Raw genomic sequence first — 19,818 nt, forward strand, 5'->3', positions numbered from 1 at the left:
TAAGAGAATATTCCTTACATAAAGACATACACATTCTAAACAAAAACATGGCTTAGAGGTGATGTAATGGAATCGTTTAAATGGTGTTTAAACCTTCATGAGAAGGTTTTAGTAAATGTTTTCAGTGCTGATTAAAATAGCCCAACAGTTTATACACAGCTCAGTTCTTGGAGTTGGTTTCAGAGCATAAGTTAGTCTTGTCTTTGTTTAGTTCTGGTCCTGGCAACACGGAGTAAAACTGGTTTCTGTCTATATCTACATGGTTCATACCTAACCAGTGAGTTTAAAAAGGTATTTTGGCCCAAGTGCTTCATAGAGTGTTGACAAAAAGAAAAAATCTGATAAGGCGAAAACTTCAGCAACACTAGAAGTACTTGGAACCAACTTCATTGTCAGACAAACGCATTTCGGCTGTGGCCTTCATCGGAGTCATCACAAATCGCCAAAACAAATTATGTTTAAATAGAAAAAGTACAATACATTCTGAAGCTGCTGAAGTATTCACCTCATCAGATCTTTGTCCCCCTTCATGCACTTTGGAAGTTGGTGAAGTTGTGCCAGAAGCCTTTGGATCTCCGAAGATCGAATTCTGTCCTTTTTACAATTAGTGTAAAGTGAGATTTGATCCATGTTGGTGGTGTTAGTCAGGACCCAGCCTGGACGGGGCCATTTGGATGAGCTGCAGCTGCTTGCTTTATCTTTTTCTTCGCCATTACAATAATCCAACCTTCTGAAAAGAAAAGCTTGAACTTTTTCTCTGGGTCCCGATTGGGCAGGAAACCCTTTATTCTGCCAATGTTGTTAATGTGGTAGTAGTCTTATTTTGGTAATAGGTTATCATCCGTAACAACAAACAGGTTTGTGGCTTTTCGTTTGAGCTTTAGCCTCAGTTCGAGCTGAGCTCTAACCTTGTATTTTTAGGGCCAAAGCAGCGACTTTGATCTTTTTTGCGTTAAACTGGAGAAAATTGGGACTCATTGATAGTACGGAGGGGGACTGTTGTGGTAGAAATATAAAGTTGGAAGTCCTACATTAAGAGATGTTGCAGTACCCAATCATTTCATCACGGGGAATCTTATAGATGTTGATTTTAAAAAAGAATGAAGCCTTGAGGAATCCTACATGGGATTAAACCTGTGAGCTAAAATTTGCACATATTTCAAACTGACTCATTTGTATTTTATTTTATTTTTTTTTACTGGCATTAAGGTTGTACTTAATGCCAGTTTAGTTTTTATAAAGTGCATTTGTTGATGGGTTTTAAGTTGCCTTGAATGCAAATGTTGCGGAGAAATTCTTTTTACTGAATGACCAATTTTACTGCAACATTATATTTTGTATCTGTCATTTCAAAGGTAATTACACCCTGTTGAATAAACAGCTGCAAAATGTTTGACGCTACTTAAAAAAAAAAAGTACTGTTTTTTTTTTTGTGTTTTTTTTAAGTGAGTCATCAGAATCGACTTGCTTCTGATTACAAGCGAAACCTGAAATATTTTATTATCTGAGCTAATCAAAGCGTGCCTATGTGCTCTTTTTCAGATGGCGGACTGTGTCTCTAAAGTTGAGCTGACGGTTTCCTGCACTGACCTGCTGGATAAAGATGTTGGGTCAAAGTCAGACCCTCTTTGTGCACTTCTGCAGAAATCAGACGGAGACAAATGGACGGAGGTAAAACTCGTATCCCACTGCAGTTCTTCTACCCCCCCGGTTAAATTCATATTAGAGCTAAACCTGCTACACCCTTCCCTTCCTGTTTCTGTGTCAGCTGTGTCGCACTGAACGCCTGAAGAACACCTCCAGTCCCGCCTTCAGTCAGCGCCTCAGGGTGGATTATCACTTCGAGACGGTCCAGAATCTGAAGTTTGGGGTCTATGACATTGATAACACCTCGTCTGATCTGGGCGATGATGATTACCTTGGAGGAGTGGAGCTGACACTGGGACAGGTACTTGGCACGCCATGGCCAGGTTTAAAACATCAGAAAAGCTGTTTTTAGTTTTGATTGCATCAGTTTTAAGCTTCATGCATCATGTCAACATTCAGCTACCGGTCAAAGAGAATCAAGCCACTATTTCAGCCTGGTTTCCTGTCTCATAAAAGCTTAGAATTGAATTAGAGAGATCTCCTAATGGGCTGCTTATAAGATTGGTAATGAAGTAATTAGATTTACTGTATCTATCAGACCAGTGCTGGATGTTCAGGTCAGAGAGTGGAGAATATTTTAATCATTTTGTGCATTTTTTTAATGTAAATTCCTTTTAATAATCAAAAGTTTATTTGGATTAAGCATCTGAACTAAGACATAGCTCAAACTATCCTGTGTGTGTTTTCAGATAGTTTCCAGCAAAACTGTGACCAGACCTCTGCAGTTGAAGAAAGGCAAGCCAGCCGGAAAAGGAAGCATCACAGTACGTAGCGCACATCACGGCTCCATCTGAATACCTCTTTGGGGTAAGGACCCTTTAGCCAAAGCAGAAGCGCCTCACTGGTCGCCATGATAAATGCTGTCCAAATAGTCAGTAAGGAAGGAGGTAGAAAAAGGAGCCCGTGTGCTTCCTCTCATAGCTCCTATAGCATAGGAACCTCATGATGTTGCTTACCGGCGCTAAGGAGCTATAAGGAATCCCACAATCCTTAGCGTGACATATAAGCACTGCACACCTGGTGGAAATTAAAGAAAATGTCCGGAAGAGAAGAGAAGAGAAGCGCACACTTTGTGGTTCATTTTCAGAAGGCTGTAGGGCCGGATTTGACTCGCATCATCCATGTGAGTTAAAGGTGCAGCAGTCTGAAGCTCCTTTCCTCCCGATGATGGCGTTGTTACTGTTGATCCCGTGAAAAGTCAAGAATCAGGAGTTATAATTGGAGGTATTCGGATGGAACCTTCTTCTAGCCGGGCATCTGACGGTACCCTTTGTCCACGTAGAGTCGGTGATGATGAAGCGACGTGTATCATTAACGTGACTGTCTGTAGGTCACCGCAGAGGAGATAAAAGACAATAGAGCCATTGTGTTGGAGCTGGAAGCGAAGAAACTTGACAATAAGGTGACTGCTGAAACTTTCTGCTATTTTTTTTATTTTTATTATTGTTTGTGATGAGATTGGTTAAAAAAATTCTATCCCTTTTGATTAAATCAGAACAAGAGCAACGTGTATTTTCTGCATCAAACATTGATTCATATTTCCTTAAACTCGCTGAAAGAACTTTTCTTTTCCTCCAGGATACATTCGGGAAGTCCGATCCATTCTTGGAGATTTTCAAACAGGGAGATGATGGGAAATGGCAGCTGGTTCACAGAACGGAGGTAAACATCTCATTCGTCTACCTGTGCAAGCTGTGATGGACAGAATTCCCACAGTTTCCCGTATATCCACCCATCGCTGGTCTTCTACTGTGTAAAGATGGGATCGGTGTTTGTTTTGTGTGCAGGTGGTGCAGAACAATCTGAGCCCCAGCTGGAAGAAGTTCTCCGTTCCACTGCAGACCTTCTGCTCCTGCGACATGGAAAAACCCCTGAAGGTTTCACCAATCAGGATCCAGCTTCATTCATGGCAACCAAGTCAAACCAATCTGTTGTTTAAGTCCCTTTTCCTCCCTCCACAGGTGGCCTGCTCCGACCACGACAATGACGGGTCCCACGATCTGATTGGTTCGTTCACAACAAAAGCCTCAGAGCTGCTGAAAGCTGCTGGAGGCTCGCCAGTGAGTTCAACAAAGCTAAAGCGTCCGTGGAATTTGTTTTTCCGTTTGGTCAGCAGTGGTTCAGCTGAGTGCTATGCGTTCACTTAGGTGGAATTTGACTGCATCAACCCGGAGAAACAGAAGAAGAAGAAGAGCTACAAGAATTCTGGGGTTGTCTCAGTGAAGAGCTGTAAGGTAAGAACTACCAGAGCTCAGGGTTGTGCGTTTTGGTTTGGAACCAGAAGATTACTTGTGATTATTATTATTTTTTTTTTATTCTTTTGGATTCGATCTTAACTTGTTGTTTTCATGTGCTCTCGTGCAGCTGGTGACTCAGCACACCTTCCTGGACTATGTGATGGGCGGCTGCCAGATCAACTTCACCGTATGTCCACATCAACCAACACACTGATCTTAATGGTTTAGTTTGACCCGATGCAGATGTTTTGGTTTATAACCTATAAACTGCTAATAGCTAACCACTTAAAATGTGAACACGTCAGGTTGGCATCGACTTCACCGGCTCAAATGGTGACCCCCGCTCTCCAAACTCTCTCCACTACATGAGTCCGGATGGGACGAACCAGTACCTGTCTGCTCTGTGGTCTGTGGGCCAGGTGGTCCAGGACTATGACACGTTAGTACACAATAATCCACAAACTACACCCACGTAGACCCAGAACCTGAGACTAACACAACGCATTAGAATATCCTTAATTTATGTCATTTGATGCAGTAATTCATTCAAATGGAGCCTTGGCTGGTTTAGTGCAAAAACCTGTGTAGTGTAAGGACAGGCTTTCTTTTCTTTTTTTGCACATTATTGTATTTGTGGGATGAAAGAAATCTACAATCACATTTCCTTATTTAAAGCAAAGCTTTGATCTGCAGACTTTTGCTGATCCAGATTTTTCTTTTAGAACTATAAAACAACTGGACCAGCTCTATACCCTCAGCAGGATTCTTGAGGGGGCATGGGAGTTTGCCCAACCAGTCTACATGTGCTTTGTGGATCTGGAGAAGGCATTCGACCGTGTCCCCCGGGGGATCCTGTGGGGGGTACTCCGGGAGTATGGAGTACCGGACCCTTTAATAAGGGCTGTCAGGTCTCTGTACGACCGGTGTCAGAGTCTGGTCCGCATTGCCGGCAGTAAGTCGGACTCGTTTCCGGTGAGAGTTGGACTCCGCTAAGGTTGCCCTTTGTCACCGATTCTGTTCATAACTTTTATGGACAGAATTTCTAGGCGCAGCCAAGGTGTTGAGGGGATCCGCTTTGGTGGCCTTAGGATTGCGTCTCTGCTATTCGCGGATGACGTGGTCCTATTGGCTTCATCAGGGCGTGATCTACAGCTCTCACTGGAGCGGTTCGCAGCCGAGTGCGAAGCGGCCGGGATGAAGATCAGTGCCTCCAAATCCGAGACCATGGTCTTGAACCGGAAAAGGGTAGAGTGCCTTCTCCGGGTTGGGGAGGATGTCCTGCCCCTAGTGGAGGAGTTCAAGTATCTTGGGGTCTTGTTCACGAATGAGGGGAAGATGGAGCGGGAGATCGACAGGCGGATTGGTGCAGCGTCTGCTGTGAAGCGGGCGCTGTACCGGTCCGTTGTGGTGAAGAGAGAGCTGAGCCAAAAGGCGAAGCTCTCGATTTACCGGTCGATCTACGTTCCTACCCTCATCTATGGTCACGAGCTTTGGGTCGTGACCGAAAGAACGAGATCCCGGATACAAGCGGCTGAAATGAGTTTTCTCCGTAGTGTGTCTGGGCTCTCCCTTAGAGATAGGGTGAGGAGCTCAGTCATCCGGGAAGGACTCAGAGTAGAGCCGCTGCTCCTCCACGTCGAGAGGAGCCAGTTGAGGTGGCTCGGGCATCTGGTTAGGATGCCTTCTCGACGCCTCCCTGATGAGGTGTTCCGGGCACGTCCCACCGGGAGGAGGCCCAGGGGAAGACCCAGGACACGCTGGAGGGACTATGTCTCCCGGCTGGCCTGGGAACGCCTTGGGATTCCTCCTGAGGAGCTGGCCCAAGTGGCCGGGGAGAGGGACGTCTGGGCCTCCCTACTGAAGCTGCTACCCCCGCGACCCGACCCCGGATAAGCGGAAGACAACGGACGGACGGACGGAACTATAAAACAGGCAGATAGAAAAACATGTTTGAAATATTTCTGTCTAGCCTAGCCCTGTCAGGAGTGATCATTTATTATTTATACTGGAATGAGGTGCAAATGCATCATTTGTTTGAAAGAGGATTTGCAAAAAAATTAAAAGGGGTTTTATTATTATTTTTAAATAAAGACAAATTTGTCACACTGTTGACATGTCTTTAGCATTCTACATAAGCAATTAGGATGGTAACCATAACTACAACAGCCGGAAATCCCTTGAGAAGTTGGAAACCATAACTCTGAGACTTTAAAAGGCTTTCAACCTTTTAAATTATATCTATATCCATCATATTCCATGACAGAGGTTGAAAGCTCTAATGTAATAACCTCATATATTATGAACGACTTCCTGTTATCTGCTGAAGGTTTTGCTCGCTGTCACACTTTTACAGCCTCAATATACCACTTTTTGACATTTACAGTTGCCGTTTAAGTCGTTTCTAGCATCTCTGTGCTGTTTCTTTATTTTTAAACACCTCCAACACCAAAAAAAAAAAAACAAATCTGTTTTATTCTTTCACTCAGTAAGGTCCTCTCTACTGAAGAGTGTTTTACCAGTGCAAACTGCTGGTGTTTATGTATGGTGTGTTCACTGGACAGAAAAAGATTGGATTTTTGAGTGTCTGATCAGCTGATCACCCAGGTCAACAGTTCCCAGTTGACCTGGGTGATGATCTACCACAGCAACCTAAACTAAGCTTGAAGTCTACACCCCACATCCTGAGCTCAACGTTCAACAGTTTCTTCATATTAACATCCAATCAGCAATAGTGGACATTTTTGTGTAAATTTTGTAAAATACTGTTTCCTCTTTCCAGCCCTGTTGGATGTAGTAATTGACCTACAGCCATTTTCACTTCCCCATATAGCAGATTTGGCGTTGTTGTTGTTTATAATTGGCCTGCTGTTCTAATTATCACTTTTTTGTTTTTTTAGCAAAGTTTAGCTTATTTTTTATTTACTGGATGTGACTATAACAGCAGCTGTGTGTTCTGTTGCAGTGATAAACTCTTTCCAGCATTCGGGTTTGGAGCCAAACTGCCTCCAGACTTTCAGGTCAGCTCTTATAACCATACATTTTTCAATGGTTAAATCTATTTTTCCCCTTTCTTTTTTTTTTTTTTTAAACTTGATATTTATTTTATGTTGTACGGTCACTGAACTGTTGTGTTGCTGGTTTCCACAGGCGGCCCATCATGAGTTCGCCCTCAACTTCAACCCTAGTAATCCCTACTGCCAAGGTAAACCAACATCGAAGCAGGATTTTAGCAAGAAGATTTTATGTGGATTTTATGGAGGGTTGCTGAACACTTATCCCAATGATCACAAATCATAATCAAAGCAGTTTATTTATATAGCGCTAATTTAAAACATATATCATCTCGAGGCACTTTACAGAATAATTTCAATCAAATCATCACAATAACCATATCCGTCACAAATAATCTTCTTTTTCAAGATCAGAGAAATGTGAACTGAAAATATCTAAATATTTCTAATAGAGGGTGGGGTCTTTTTCAATGGCAGGCTGTTTTCTAAGCTTTCCTGTTTGTCTGCATTAGTTCTTCCTCTGCTTTGCCTCTCTCCCAGGCATTCAGGGGATTGTGGATGCCTACAGGGCGGTTTTGCCTCAAATCAAACTCTCTGGACCCACAAACTTCTCTCCCATCATCAACCACGTCGCTTCCATCGCCTCCAGTGCTGCGCAGGCTCCCACCGCCTCTGTGAGGACCTGCAAACATGTCGACAGCACAAAAAGTCTGACCTAACGTGCACAAACCTTTAGAGTCTGATCTTGTTTTTTTGTTTCTGCAGCAATATTTTGTTCTCCTCATCCTCACCGATGGCGAGATCACTGACTTCGACCAGACCAAGGATGCCATAGTTCGGGCATCCCGGCTGCCCTTGTCGATTATTATAGTGGGAGTGGGGCCCGCCGATTTTAAGGCCATGGAGCTTCTGGATGGAGATGATGGCGTGCTCAGGTCCTCTGTGGGAGAGGCTGTATCCAGAGACATCGTCCAGTTTGTCCCATTCACAAAGTTCAAAGATGTAAGGCTTTGTTTATGGCTAATACGTGCTATTTTGTTTTCACTTTTGCCCTATAATACAAAAGGTGACTATTACCTGATGTACTGAGCAAGCAAGGTACTACTATTCCATTAATAACAGTGAATTTTCATGTATGAAAGGAGGCCATATTGGATTTTGAGGTCAGTTTTGGTTCAAAACATCTGAGTTTTCAATTTGGGATTCAAAATTTAGGGGTTCCATAAATTTCTTCAACTTGAAACTTGGAAATATCAACTGAGTAAAAATGTAGCAACATTAATCTGAATCATTTTAGATTATCTTAAATGGCCAGTTAACAGGGATGTTTTATGTGTCATGTTTGAATCTGAGCTGAAAAATTACAAGTGCAATTACAGTTTATTGAGCTAAGACGTTATCCAAGCTGCTTTATCGCACTATACTAAAAGTTAAATACTAAAAATGTTGTAGAAATAAAAAAAAAAAAACTTGCTTTGACATTGACAAGCTAAGTTAGGCAATAATAGGATTTTTTGTTTATGGTAGTCAAATACAAATTGATATTGTTATTTGTGTTTTTTAGAAGGACAGATTCACCAATCTGCTTTAGTTTTTCTTTCATGAATTCCTATGAAACCTATCTTTTAAGTTATTTAAGAATCTCATAACTCTTAATGTTTTAATATTCAGTAGAACTTGTAAACAGAAATTGGTTGCACAAATGATTGCATGGTTGCATCAAGTCCTAAACCCTGCAGTGATGGGTAATAATTTTCTTTTTTTTATTACTTCACTTCATAACATCAGTTTACTGCAAAAACAACATTTTAGATCAGAAAGACTTCTATGCTCTGTATAAACAGACTTTTTGGATTCAGGTCAGAAACTTTTTTTTTTTTTTTTTTTTCCTAAACTACAGAAGACTTGTCTCTAGAAAAAGATGGGTCAGACGCTGGAATAATTTTTTTTTGTTTGATTTTAAAAAAGAAAAAACACAGCAGATATACATTGACATCCATGTCTTTCTTTGCCCAGGCTCCCCCGGCATCGCTGGCCCAGTCTGTCCTCGCTGAGGTCCCCAACCAGCTGGTTTCTTACTTCAAAATGAGGGGCCTCGAACCACTGAAGCAACAAGCTGCTCCCAAATCCTAAACGCCACTGAGCACCAGCCATGCAGTTATAAACCCAATCTCACATTCCTCACACCTGCACACAAAGCTCCAGTCTCCCCTTATTCCAGATCACAATACTGTGGTGGGATGCCACACAATCAAGCCATCATCAAGAATAGCATGAAATGTCAACCAATTATAAGGCAGGGTTTAAGCTGCGACCCCATTACAATACTTTGGAGGTCAGTCCCCCTATAGAGTAATTTTGTAACTACATTCTTTACATATTTTTCTCTTGCACTTAAATGAATATACACAGATTGTGGTTATTGCTGCTTCCAAACCAACTATGCATGTTTTTTACCATCTGGGAAAAACTTTGAGACGCACATAAAACACGCCTTCCATCTAATGTTATCACTCCCCCTAGTGGACATTTGCTGCACTGCAGGGGCAGGTAGCTCACCGCTCCCAGTATTTACATTCCCAATTACTGGCAGCAGCTTTTGAACTCAAACCAGCTCCGTTTTTGTGGTCTCTGATTAGCTTTATTGATTAGGTGCCAACACTTCGCACTTTGCTTTTGCCTAAAATGCTGGAAAACTAGATTTAGAATAAAATCTATTAGCTTTGCACCCGAAGCCTTACACAAAACTTTGTTGCCTTATTTTAGAACGAAGTGCTACTTGTATTATGCTCTTCAGCCTCTGTAGCCTGAGCTTAGAGATATAGCCAATAGTGGCTTGTTGATGCTGCCATCTGCGTTTCTTCTTGCAGCACATTTTACTTGTTGGTTGCCAGATCATTCAGAGCCTTTAATAGCTTACTTTGTGCAATTGCATTTAGGTCTCGAGCGCTATTGTCATCTCAGTGCATTTATTTTTAAATGGGACCAAGAGAGATATGGTCAGATTTGTTTCATGTCTAAGCAAATATGACATTATGCCGACCAGTACAACCACAAGGTTTGAATGGTTTCCCAAATGTTCCTTTTGACTCTTCATCTTTTATCATACTTTATCAATGCTGTATGTTAATAATTTAGTGAATCCTTCAAAGAGTTTAGAATAAATTGTATAAGATATGTCTAAATAAATCTCTATTTCTTTGGGAAGTTTCTTAAAAAAATGACACAAATTATGTTTCGACTAAATAGGCAGTTTAGCCAAGCCACACATTGTCACATTGAATGACAGATATATTCCTAAAGTCCACCGTGTGTTTGGTAGTTTTTTTTTCTTTTTTCTTTTTTCTTTCCATGGTGCCTCTAGTAATGCTATAATAACATGAGCGGAAAAATTGTGTTAAATGTGTCAAAACTCTTTTATTGCCATCAAACACATTAACATTCATGACAAAATCACTGAATTATTTCTTGTGCCTTTGTTTGAAATGATTGTCAAAGAGAAGGTTGCTCCCTCACTAGAGTGTTGGAAAACACGTGACGGTGACCCGTTTCACTTTCAGTCACTTTTAACCACTTTATATCACTCTTTTTTTTTATTCACTTTCTTTATATCCTAATTTGATATTTTTTTAACATTTGTTTTCAATAGTTTTTAACTTGTGCAGAACAGGTGATCATGTTTGGGAACAGCTTAAATAGACGTTCCATTTGCACAAATTGTGTTTGCTGAAAGACTTTGGCATGGTGCATGAAGAGCTAAAAATAGCTTGTTAAACACACTGACAGGCGTCTTCTCTTTCATCATCTTGACATTGTGCCTGTTTTTTTTATTTTTAAAAAACAGTTTCATCCAGGAGAAAAGGGGAAGATGAATGTTAGCACACCTTTTCTCTGTATCAGCGTCACAAACCACTGTAGCCAAAGAATCGCCTGTTTCTTTGTACTAGAAGCCATGTTGATGCTTTCATTTTGTTCTTTCACCTTTCTCACGGTTAGACATGTTAACACCCAGCTTTGGGAATGCTGGTTTATTTACTTGTTAAACGTGGTATCTGGGAGATGAACCAACCTTTTTTTTTCTTTTATAAAATAACCTTAAACTATAGAAATGTATCTTTCCATTAACCATCTTTCCACTGGAATCTTGTCTACATGTAACATGATGCTGGATTCTCATGAAGTAAAAGGGTTTCTGTTGCATTCTGCTGTCGTTGGTTTTCTACCTGTTTTCATCATTTGAGCAAACGCTCCGGTGTCAAACAATATGATCGTTATAATTAAACCAGTATACTGAGTAACATGTCTGTTACAATGCTGCATGTCTGAATCAATAAATAAAAACTTTGTTAAACAAACAAGATTTCTTCAAGTGTGCATTAATTGACCGGAGTGACTCGAATTCATCCAGTAACCTTTGTGTCATTAAGCTCTGTGTTCAGAAACCTTTGATAATTCAGTCCATATTCTGAAAACTTCACATTCTGAAATGAGCAAAGTTCTGCTTGACAAATAGGGTAGTGGATGTGATGCAAATTAATAGATCTTCCATAAATGAGGGATATAAATATTCCATAAAATAGCCTCATTTGTTTACAATATATTCTAGAGGATTCCTCCTCCTGTTCACTCAGATTTTATCAGTTTTGTACATTTTTTTTTTTAGACGTCTATCTTCATAGTTTCTGACCTCAGATCCTTCCAAATGTAAATTTAACTCAAGACTTTGTTTTTCAGATTATCTTGACCTGAGAGGAATTGGTTTCCAGGGAACATTCTTAGATCACTTTATATATTGATAAATGAAAAGGGGAAAATTTCAACACTACAAAATATCATTCAAATGCAATAATGCTGGTAATATGCAACACTAACTTAAAAAAGCCTTTCTAAAAGATTTTTGCTTTAATACTGTTACTTTTCATGCAGACAGGGGATTTAATAATGGGAATTTAGTCCTAAAATATACAAGTGTATTCAAAACATCCTTTAGGTAAACTGCAGGTCTTGAAAAACCATTTAATTCTAGGACCAAACAGAGTAGAGACGGTTTAAAAAAAAAAGTTGATTGAGAAAATCCTCTACTGAGCAGCAGCAAATAAATTTCTATCAGCAAAGTTAATGAAGATCAGTCTTTAGTCCTTGTACCATCACACAATGTGCAATGGTACTACACACTTGCTCTTATAACCCTCGTGAAGTGCAAAGAGAACAGTAAAACTCTACAGAATAAAACAAATGCGTTCAGCCATGAAAGAGAAAAATAGAAATTATCCTTTTATATATTACAAATGTATTATGTACAGAATCCAGCGTGCTCTGAAGAGGTCCCTCGGTGGCTAATGACCTTCTGTAGTGCCTTCCTGTGTGCCGTGGTGCAGCTTAAGAACCGTACAGAGATGCAGTAAATCAGCACACCATCAGTGGAGCAGTGGTAGAAGATGACCCTGCCTCAGGTGGAGCCTTTTAATGATCATCTGAAAGCGATGACACCGCAGGGCCTTCTTTACAACTGCGGTGGGGGTTAGAGCTCCATTTTAGGTCTGCATCCATGTGCACGACCAGGAACGTGAAGCTTGCCGCTCTTTCCCCCCTCACTCTCCACTGATGGTGGTGATGGGCTGGTACCAGGTCAGATTTCTTCCTCCTGAAGCCAAGAATCACTTGTTGGGTCTCAGAATTGTTAATGACAAAGTTGTCAGTACACCAGCCCATCAGCCAGGTGATCCCATCCCTGTTTGCTGTTTCATCACCACCAGAGATGAACCCAACCACAGTAGTGTCATCTGAAAGCTTGAAGATAGCATTGTAACAGTGGTTGCTCAATGAACCAACCAACCAATCAATCAATCACTTAAAAATAATTGTTTATAAGCGATGGTAAACAAACGATGGCACATGAACGCACACGCATGCAAGTCAAATTCTGCCGCGTACCCCCTCAAGACAGAAAAGTGGTAGGAAAAACGGTCAGAATGCGCTCTCTTTAAAACATTTCCCTCCTATAAATGACTAAACATGAATTTGAAGACATTTTCAGAAGGATGGAATAAGTAAAATACCAGGTTATGACTCCTTTAATATATATATATATATATATATATATATATATATATATATATATATATATATATATATATATATACCATGAGGCGGCCAAAGTGCTGCAAAGGTGAATGAAAAATAGAAGATGAAATCATAATAATAAAAGGCGTAAGCAATGACAATAAAAACAGTAAAATAAACAGTCCTAGGTGCTCAGTAGGGGGCTAAGTACACAGCCCTGTGGTGAGGCTGGTGGCTGTGGAGAGGTGAGGCCCCACTCTGACTCTCTGAACCCACTCAGATAGAAAGTCTGCAATCCAGTCCAATAGCTTTGCTGACAGAGTTACTGTGGTTGGCAATTTACTCCAGTTTCAGAGACGGTTTTAGTTTCATAGAGTAAAATACAGCATTACAACATTATTGTACAAAGCTTAGATATGCAGAAATACAGGTTATATTTCAGATTATTCATTACTAACCTTGCACATTTTAAATTTTTCACTGGATTAAGTCAGATAGAGGTTTGAATGTCACTTTTTTGTGGCACTCGACCTCCCTGTTTGTAACCGTGTGTTTTCCAAGGAGCAAACTGGTTGAGCCACTATTTGCTTTATCAAACATTAGAAAGACCTGCCCAAAGGCTCACTTTAATGAGCTTACCTGTACCGTTGCACACATACACACACACACAGAGCGGACCCGCTTAGTTTCCCCCAGGAGTGAACAGAGGAGACGTAAAACATGTAGACCTAATCCCAGAAAAAGTGACGGGAGAGCAGACAGGTGACGGCCACCATGTCCATCAGCGTGGATCTGAAGAGGATCTCCAACCTGCCGGGACGTTCTGACAGAAAGGTCGAACTCTCCTTCAGAGGTAATCTGGACAAACACGTTTGTTTCTCTGTCTTCGCAATGCTGCTCACGTCGGACAGGTTTCTAACAAACATTTCTTGGAGGTTTCATCAGGGAAAAATGTCATTCAGGGCTCTTTTGATGTGGTAGGGGGCCAATTTGAAGCCTATTCAACATCCTTTAAACCCTCTGAGATGGTTGTTTGTAGTCATTGCTTTATTGCTAACATTTGAAATGCAACTGCAGCTGAAAGTGAAAGAAGAATGTGGATCTAAAAAGAGTTTCACACAGAGCAAATATACCTTAAATATGACCTCAATCCTTTTCACTTCTTAGGAATAGAAGATACTGTTTCAGTCTGCTTTTGGAGGATCACCAGGATGGTTCACCACAGTGTCACTGAATTTCAAAATAATACACAATTAAGTATAATCCTAATAGCTGGAGGGAGCTAATTAAAAAATGATCTCTATGTAACAGTTTTCTGGTTTTATATCAAGTATAATAGATTTTATGTATATATGTGTGTATATATATATATATATATATATATATATATATATATATATATATATATATATATATATATATATATATTGTTTGCAAACTCTTAAAATAGTTTTTATTTTGTAGGAAATATTTTGTTATAAAAATGTTGATTCTTTTTGTAGGGGAAAGATATTCAATAACAGAAAAAAACAATTGTTAATTGAAAGTTTCACCGTTGGAAAGAGGCAGACATTTAGAAAATTACCCAATCCAGTTAGTGAAAACAGATAGTCTATATTGAATTTTAAAAGGGGATTTTAAATTGTTTATTCACTGTGATGTTAACAGTTTTAATCCATCCAAAAGAATAAGTCCACTGGTTTCCAGCGTTGCCTCCTTTCATTTTATCAAATAACTTTATGTTGCTTCCATAATGACCAGCAGGGTACAGACTGGTCCTGCTTTTCTAACCAGTTTATTCTGTTTAATCCTCCAGGTTTCACTCATAAAACCAGAGCCTTGCAGTGTGAGAATCTCGCCATCTTCAACGAGGTCAGTAAGCCTATTAATGCTGCAGAAGCAGGAACTTTATTTTGTGGATGAACTCAGCTCTGGCTGTATGTTTAGAGTCATTTTCCTGGTGGGAATTGAGCTTCCATCCCAATTACACGCCTTTCTTCTAAGGATTGTATTTAGCCTCATCCATCTTCCCCATCAAGTCTGACCAGCTTCCCTGCTGCTGCTGAAGAAAATCCACCACAAATGCCACACCGCTGTGTTTCACTGCAGGGATGTGGTGGGGTTAGCCGGATGAGCAGAATCAATTTTGGGGGCCAAAATTTTCTATTTAAATGTCATCTGACTGCAGCACCTCTGCATTTCTGCTGTGTCTCTATGCTTTGTAGCAATCTGCAAATAGGACTTATTGTGGCTTTCTTTCAGCGATGGCTTTCTTACTGCCACTCTTCCATAAAGGCCAGATTTGTGGCGTGCAAACACTATCAAGAAGTACCAACAGATTCTCCCAGCTGAGCGTTGGATCTCTGCAGCTCCTCCAGAGTTACCATGGGCCAGTTGGCTGCGTCTCTGATGAATGAATGCTCTTCTGTCCAGCCTGTCAGTTTTAGTGTGCACATCGGTCTTTGTAGATTTGGAGCTGCACTATACTTCTTCTATTTCAGGCTAACCGACTGACCGGTCCTCCATGAGAGGCCCAAAGCTTTGGATATTGTTTTAGTACCTTACTTTGCTCTAAACTCTAATACTTTATCTGCTGTGTTCCTTGGTCTTTGTGATGCTGCGAACTAAATTTCTCCAACAATCATCTGAGGGCCTGCAGAGAACTGGTGCATTTAGGGTTAAAATTAGTTTGTCCTGTAAATGTGTGTATTTGTCAAACTGCGACCAAGTTCGGATTTAGAAATGTGCATAAAATTAGGACGTTTTAAAGCCGCCATCTAACACAGTAGCTGTTGTTTGGACGAAGAAAGGCATTAAGGTAGCGTGGGTTTACAAAGGGAAAGAAGAAAAGTCGTAACTTAGGCAGCTTTGTTTTTTGCTAAAGATTTAAACTATTTCAAACGAGCAAATATGAAAAAGTACCCTCCTACACACACATAAACACTCCTCAAACAAACCCACACCTACATCTGATCAATTGCATCTTGTTTCTCTTTGCTCTGACGGGGCAGCTCAGCTCCCGAAGAAAAGAAATTAGATAGCTGATGTTTTAGCTATCTAATGATAGTTTTAGCTGATAATTCTTTCTCTCTCTCTCATCTCTCGCTTTGAAGTTCAACAAGCAGGATGTCGTACACGATGTATGAACACTTTATTAAATAGAGAAAATTGTTATTTTCAGAAACTTAACTTTACACTTTGTTTTATAATATCATTTGTGTAGCAAAGGGTTCAGAAAATGTTTTTTAGGATAAACGTAACTAAAGGAACCCTAACAGTAAGTGCTGGGATGTGTATTTAGCCCATTGGTAGGTGAGTAAGGGTCATAAGTTAGTATGTCAATATTTGATTAGAAATCACCTGCAATTATAGTTCTTTAATTTAGAGGTTTAGTTTAAGATTGGTTTGATCCTTGACAGCCTCTCACCTTTGCACCTGCTCCCTTTGATACCAAAGAGACCCATTAATCCAGTCCTTTTCCGGACATAAATGGCATGTTTAGCAGATAAAGTTTACAGCCAGAGACAAAGAAAAGCATCCTGGGTACGACAATGTTTCTAGATACTGAACTAATTTGTGACAATTTCCTCGTGCTGTTCGACGAAGGAAGTGAGCCTGATTGCCTGGTTTGTTTGAATGCAAATATTTTAACTTTATGTCCAGAGGCAATATTTGTCGAATTGGTGCCGCTGCACATTTCAGCGCGTCGCCTCCTGGTTGTCGATTACAGTAACAGTAAAGTGACGTCAGCCGGTGCGGGGAACAGAACCCGAGTTCTGTTTCTTTGCTACTGACTCAGCCAGGTGTTTGTTCTTTAGGTGTTACCAGGTGAGTGTTTGTGTGCGCGCCTTCCTCTCACACACACGGTAGTTAATGATTGCTCTGGAAATTGTCCAAGGTAAAGAGAGAAGCAGTCTTTCCCTTCTTGTTCGGGTTGGATGTTTTTTTCAGAAGTAGATGTTTTATAATCAGACATTGGGTAGCAAGTAGTTTTTACATTTACTCAGTTACATTTACTTGGATAACTAACAAAATCTACTTTTAGGCATCCTGAACTGTGAAAAGCTATGCTAATGGACTATTGCACCTTTTTAATTGCTTTGCCTTTTACTTCTTACAATCTTTTTCAGTTGATCTATACAGGATAAATGTCTCATTGAGGTGGAAAAAAGTTCTGAAATCACAGTTAAGCTTCTAGCATTTTAAAAACCTGAAATTTCAATCAGGGTGTGAACAGTTTTATATTTGCTGCATGTGGCATAAAGATGAAAATGAGAAGAGGTGTTAGCGGAAAGGTGTTAGTTAATTCATTGAACCTTTTCTTAATTTTGCAGAAGTAAAAACCCAAATTTGGAGAAAAATAGCTTAAATCAGCTTTGTTGACTAAGATTTAATTTTCTCAATATGCACTCATCCTCTTTGGAGATTCAAGCTGAGGCAAGGATTAGGAAGGACCTCCATCAGTAGCATCTCAACACATGCAATGGTTTCAAAAAGTTAAAATCAAAGAAGGGTTTTCAGTTGTGATCCTCTTGTTTGTGTGATCCTCCGTGTGCAGCATTTCCGTTGGCCCCATTATGGAAAAGAGATCACCGAGGAGCTTCTGTCCATCAGTGTTTACAACTGCAGCAAATTCTTTTCCAACAGGTAGCGCGCTCAAACACACACAGACACACACACACAAACACACATGCACATGAATCCAAACCCTCAGCATCCTAACCATTGATCAAGGGCTTTGATTTTACATCACAAACTGATTTTTCACATAAACATGAAACTCACACCGAAGCACAGTTACAACCTGCAATGCAAAACAGCCTTTAACAGACAAATAAGCTGCAAACAATAGCACACAATGTTATTATATTATGTGTAATGACACACGGTTTTGTCTCTAATAATGCTAATTGTCTGTTTGTGCTTTTTGTAGACTGCTCGGTCAGCTTGTTATCAGTCTCCAGCATGTAGTTACCTCCGGCAGGTTGTTGCTTCGGGAACCCCTGACCGATGCCAACTACAGCCTGACTGATGTGAGGACACATTAATAATAAAGCCTTTAAGAGTGTTGAGTTCGGTAGCTGCCACTTAATTTCCCCCTCTGTCTCTGTAGATTATTATAGAGCTGGACATCCGGTTCCATCCGTTGGAGGGAGTAGCAGGACACTGGGCGGGAACGGACTTCTTGGAAGTTGAAGACAGCGATGAGTAAGATCACACCCAGGCTTTCCCCAACATACAAAATAAGACGTACAGTTCTGTGAAAATGCGCTTGCCAGCTTAGAGATTTCCTCCGTTTCTTTCTTGAATTTTTTTTTATCACACATAAATAACCTGAATAATTTTAAAAAGCGGTTTTAGATTTCAGGAGCTGTACCTGTAGAATCAAGGAAGTGCTCAAATAGAACCTGTCTGACAACATGAAGTAGGCTAAAAGATCTGAAACAGAAACCCATCATGCCCTGATCTAAGGCAATTTAAGAACAATCTGATTGACCTCTGTCAGTCTGGAAATGGTTATAAAGCCATTTCCAAAGCTTTGGGGCTCCTGTGAACCACAGCGAGAGTCACTGCCCAGAAATAGGGAAAACATGGAAGAGTGGTGAATCTTCCTAAAAGTGGTTGGCCTACAAAACAACCCCAGGAGCGCATCACCGACTCTTTTCGTGGTTATAAAAGAATCCAGAACGTTCAGTTAATGTCATGGTTCACGACTCAAAAATAAGAAAGACATTGGGCAAAAATAGGATCCATGAGAGGGTTCTAAGGTGAAAGCAATGGGATGACCCATAGAAACCTTCCCCAGGCCCATCTCAAGTGCACCTTTAAAACATTTTGATGTCCCCAAAGACTTTTGGAAAAATATTCTGTGGATTGACTCGACAAAAGTGGAACTTGTGATGTCCTGTTACATCTGGTGTAAAACTATCACAGAATTTGATCATAAACATCTCATACCTACAGTCAAAAAAAGATTTATGACCTTGAGCACTTGGGTTTTGCAGCAGGAGGGTGATCTGAAAGCTTCCACCTTTAAATGGGTAAAAAAAATCCAAAAGAAAGTTTTAGAGTGGCCTAGTGAAAGTCTGGATTTAACTCAGATTAAGATGCTCAGACCTGACTTTCCATGATTTAACACTCGGCAATGTGGCTGAAATAAAAACAAAAAATCTGCAAAGAAAGGTGGACTGAAGTTTCCCCACAGCGAGGGAAGAGACGCATTGCCAGGTATCCCAAACTCCTAATAGCAATTATTGAGGGTCGCACATCCAGTTATTATGTTAAAGGCAAGATTTTTTTCACATCAAGCCAGACTACTTTTTGTCTGATAATAAAGGTTTTTTGAGTATCTGAATAAAAAAAGTACAAACTTAAGTCTCAAATGTGTCACATACCTTTTCACAGCAGTGTTAATAAAAGCAGGTTAAGCAGAGTTCAAGTAATAAATAAATAAAATTAAATCACGCTGGAAGGGGAATTGATTAAAAAGAAGCATCTTGTTTTTCACTTTATCAAATGCCTAATTTCCCCCTTAAAACAATTAAAGAAAATAACCTAATTTGCATATACATTTTGTTGTCTGATTCACTGAAAGGTCATCTTTGGAAATGAAGAACCGGATCAACCCTGCAGTCTTTGAATGGTGTTTTCAATTGATTCTTTTTTTCAGTCCTTAGAATTAAAATAACACACATTAAATACTTTTAGACCATCATTAGGTCTGCTTATTATGATGCTTATGCACTCTGGCCTAATTTTTGTTTAGAAATGATAACATCTTGTCAGAGTTAATATGGGGTCCCTTCACCTATGCAATATAGACAATTTTGTTACCATTAAAGTATTAACTTTACCAATGT

At 40.1% G+C, this 19,818-nt stretch overlaps 2 protein-coding genes across 3 annotated transcripts in view; both read left to right on the forward strand.

The window, feature by feature from the left end:
- cpne1 (copine I) overlaps nucleotides 1-11,250 on the forward strand; it is a 22,671-nt gene extending 11,421 nt beyond the window's left edge. For both annotated transcript variants that reach the window (XM_021307963.2, XM_036134750.1), the window contains exons 2-16: nucleotides 1,543-1,671; nucleotides 1,769-1,948; nucleotides 2,337-2,411; nucleotides 2,978-3,049; nucleotides 3,226-3,309; nucleotides 3,435-3,524; nucleotides 3,609-3,707; nucleotides 3,795-3,881; nucleotides 4,012-4,071; nucleotides 4,190-4,323; nucleotides 6,847-6,901; nucleotides 7,032-7,086; nucleotides 7,436-7,569; nucleotides 7,661-7,897; nucleotides 8,912-11,250. In XM_021307963.2, coding sequence (XP_021163638.2) covers nucleotides 1,543-1,671; nucleotides 1,769-1,948; nucleotides 2,337-2,411; nucleotides 2,978-3,049; nucleotides 3,226-3,309; nucleotides 3,435-3,524; nucleotides 3,609-3,707; nucleotides 3,795-3,881; nucleotides 4,012-4,071; nucleotides 4,190-4,323; nucleotides 6,847-6,901; nucleotides 7,032-7,086; nucleotides 7,436-7,569; nucleotides 7,661-7,897; nucleotides 8,912-9,028 — 1,608 coding nt within the window. In that variant the 3' untranslated portion in view covers nucleotides 9,029-11,250. The remainder of the gene's footprint in view (nucleotides 1-1,542; nucleotides 1,672-1,768; nucleotides 1,949-2,336; nucleotides 2,412-2,977; nucleotides 3,050-3,225; nucleotides 3,310-3,434; nucleotides 3,525-3,608; nucleotides 3,708-3,794; nucleotides 3,882-4,011; nucleotides 4,072-4,189; nucleotides 4,324-6,846; nucleotides 6,902-7,031; nucleotides 7,087-7,435; nucleotides 7,570-7,660; nucleotides 7,898-8,911) is intronic.
- Nucleotides 11,251-13,628: 2,378 nt separating this feature from the next.
- Nucleotides 13,629-19,818, forward strand: part of fer1l4 (fer-1 like family member 4) — a 31,331-nt gene continuing 25,141 nt past the window's right edge. The window contains exons 1-5 of the mRNA XM_021307947.2: nucleotides 13,629-13,811; nucleotides 14,775-14,830; nucleotides 17,517-17,605; nucleotides 17,892-17,991; nucleotides 18,072-18,166. Coding sequence (XP_021163622.2) covers nucleotides 13,733-13,811; nucleotides 14,775-14,830; nucleotides 17,517-17,605; nucleotides 17,892-17,991; nucleotides 18,072-18,166 — 419 coding nt within the window. The 5' untranslated portion in view covers nucleotides 13,629-13,732. The remainder of the gene's footprint in view (nucleotides 13,812-14,774; nucleotides 14,831-17,516; nucleotides 17,606-17,891; nucleotides 17,992-18,071; nucleotides 18,167-19,818) is intronic.

The sequence above is a fragment of the Fundulus heteroclitus genome, unplaced genomic scaffold (assembly GCF_011125445.2).
Source record: "Fundulus heteroclitus isolate FHET01 unplaced genomic scaffold, MU-UCD_Fhet_4.1 scaffold_90, whole genome shotgun sequence".
Classification (NCBI taxonomy): Eukaryota; Metazoa; Chordata; class Actinopteri; order Cyprinodontiformes; family Fundulidae; genus Fundulus; species Fundulus heteroclitus.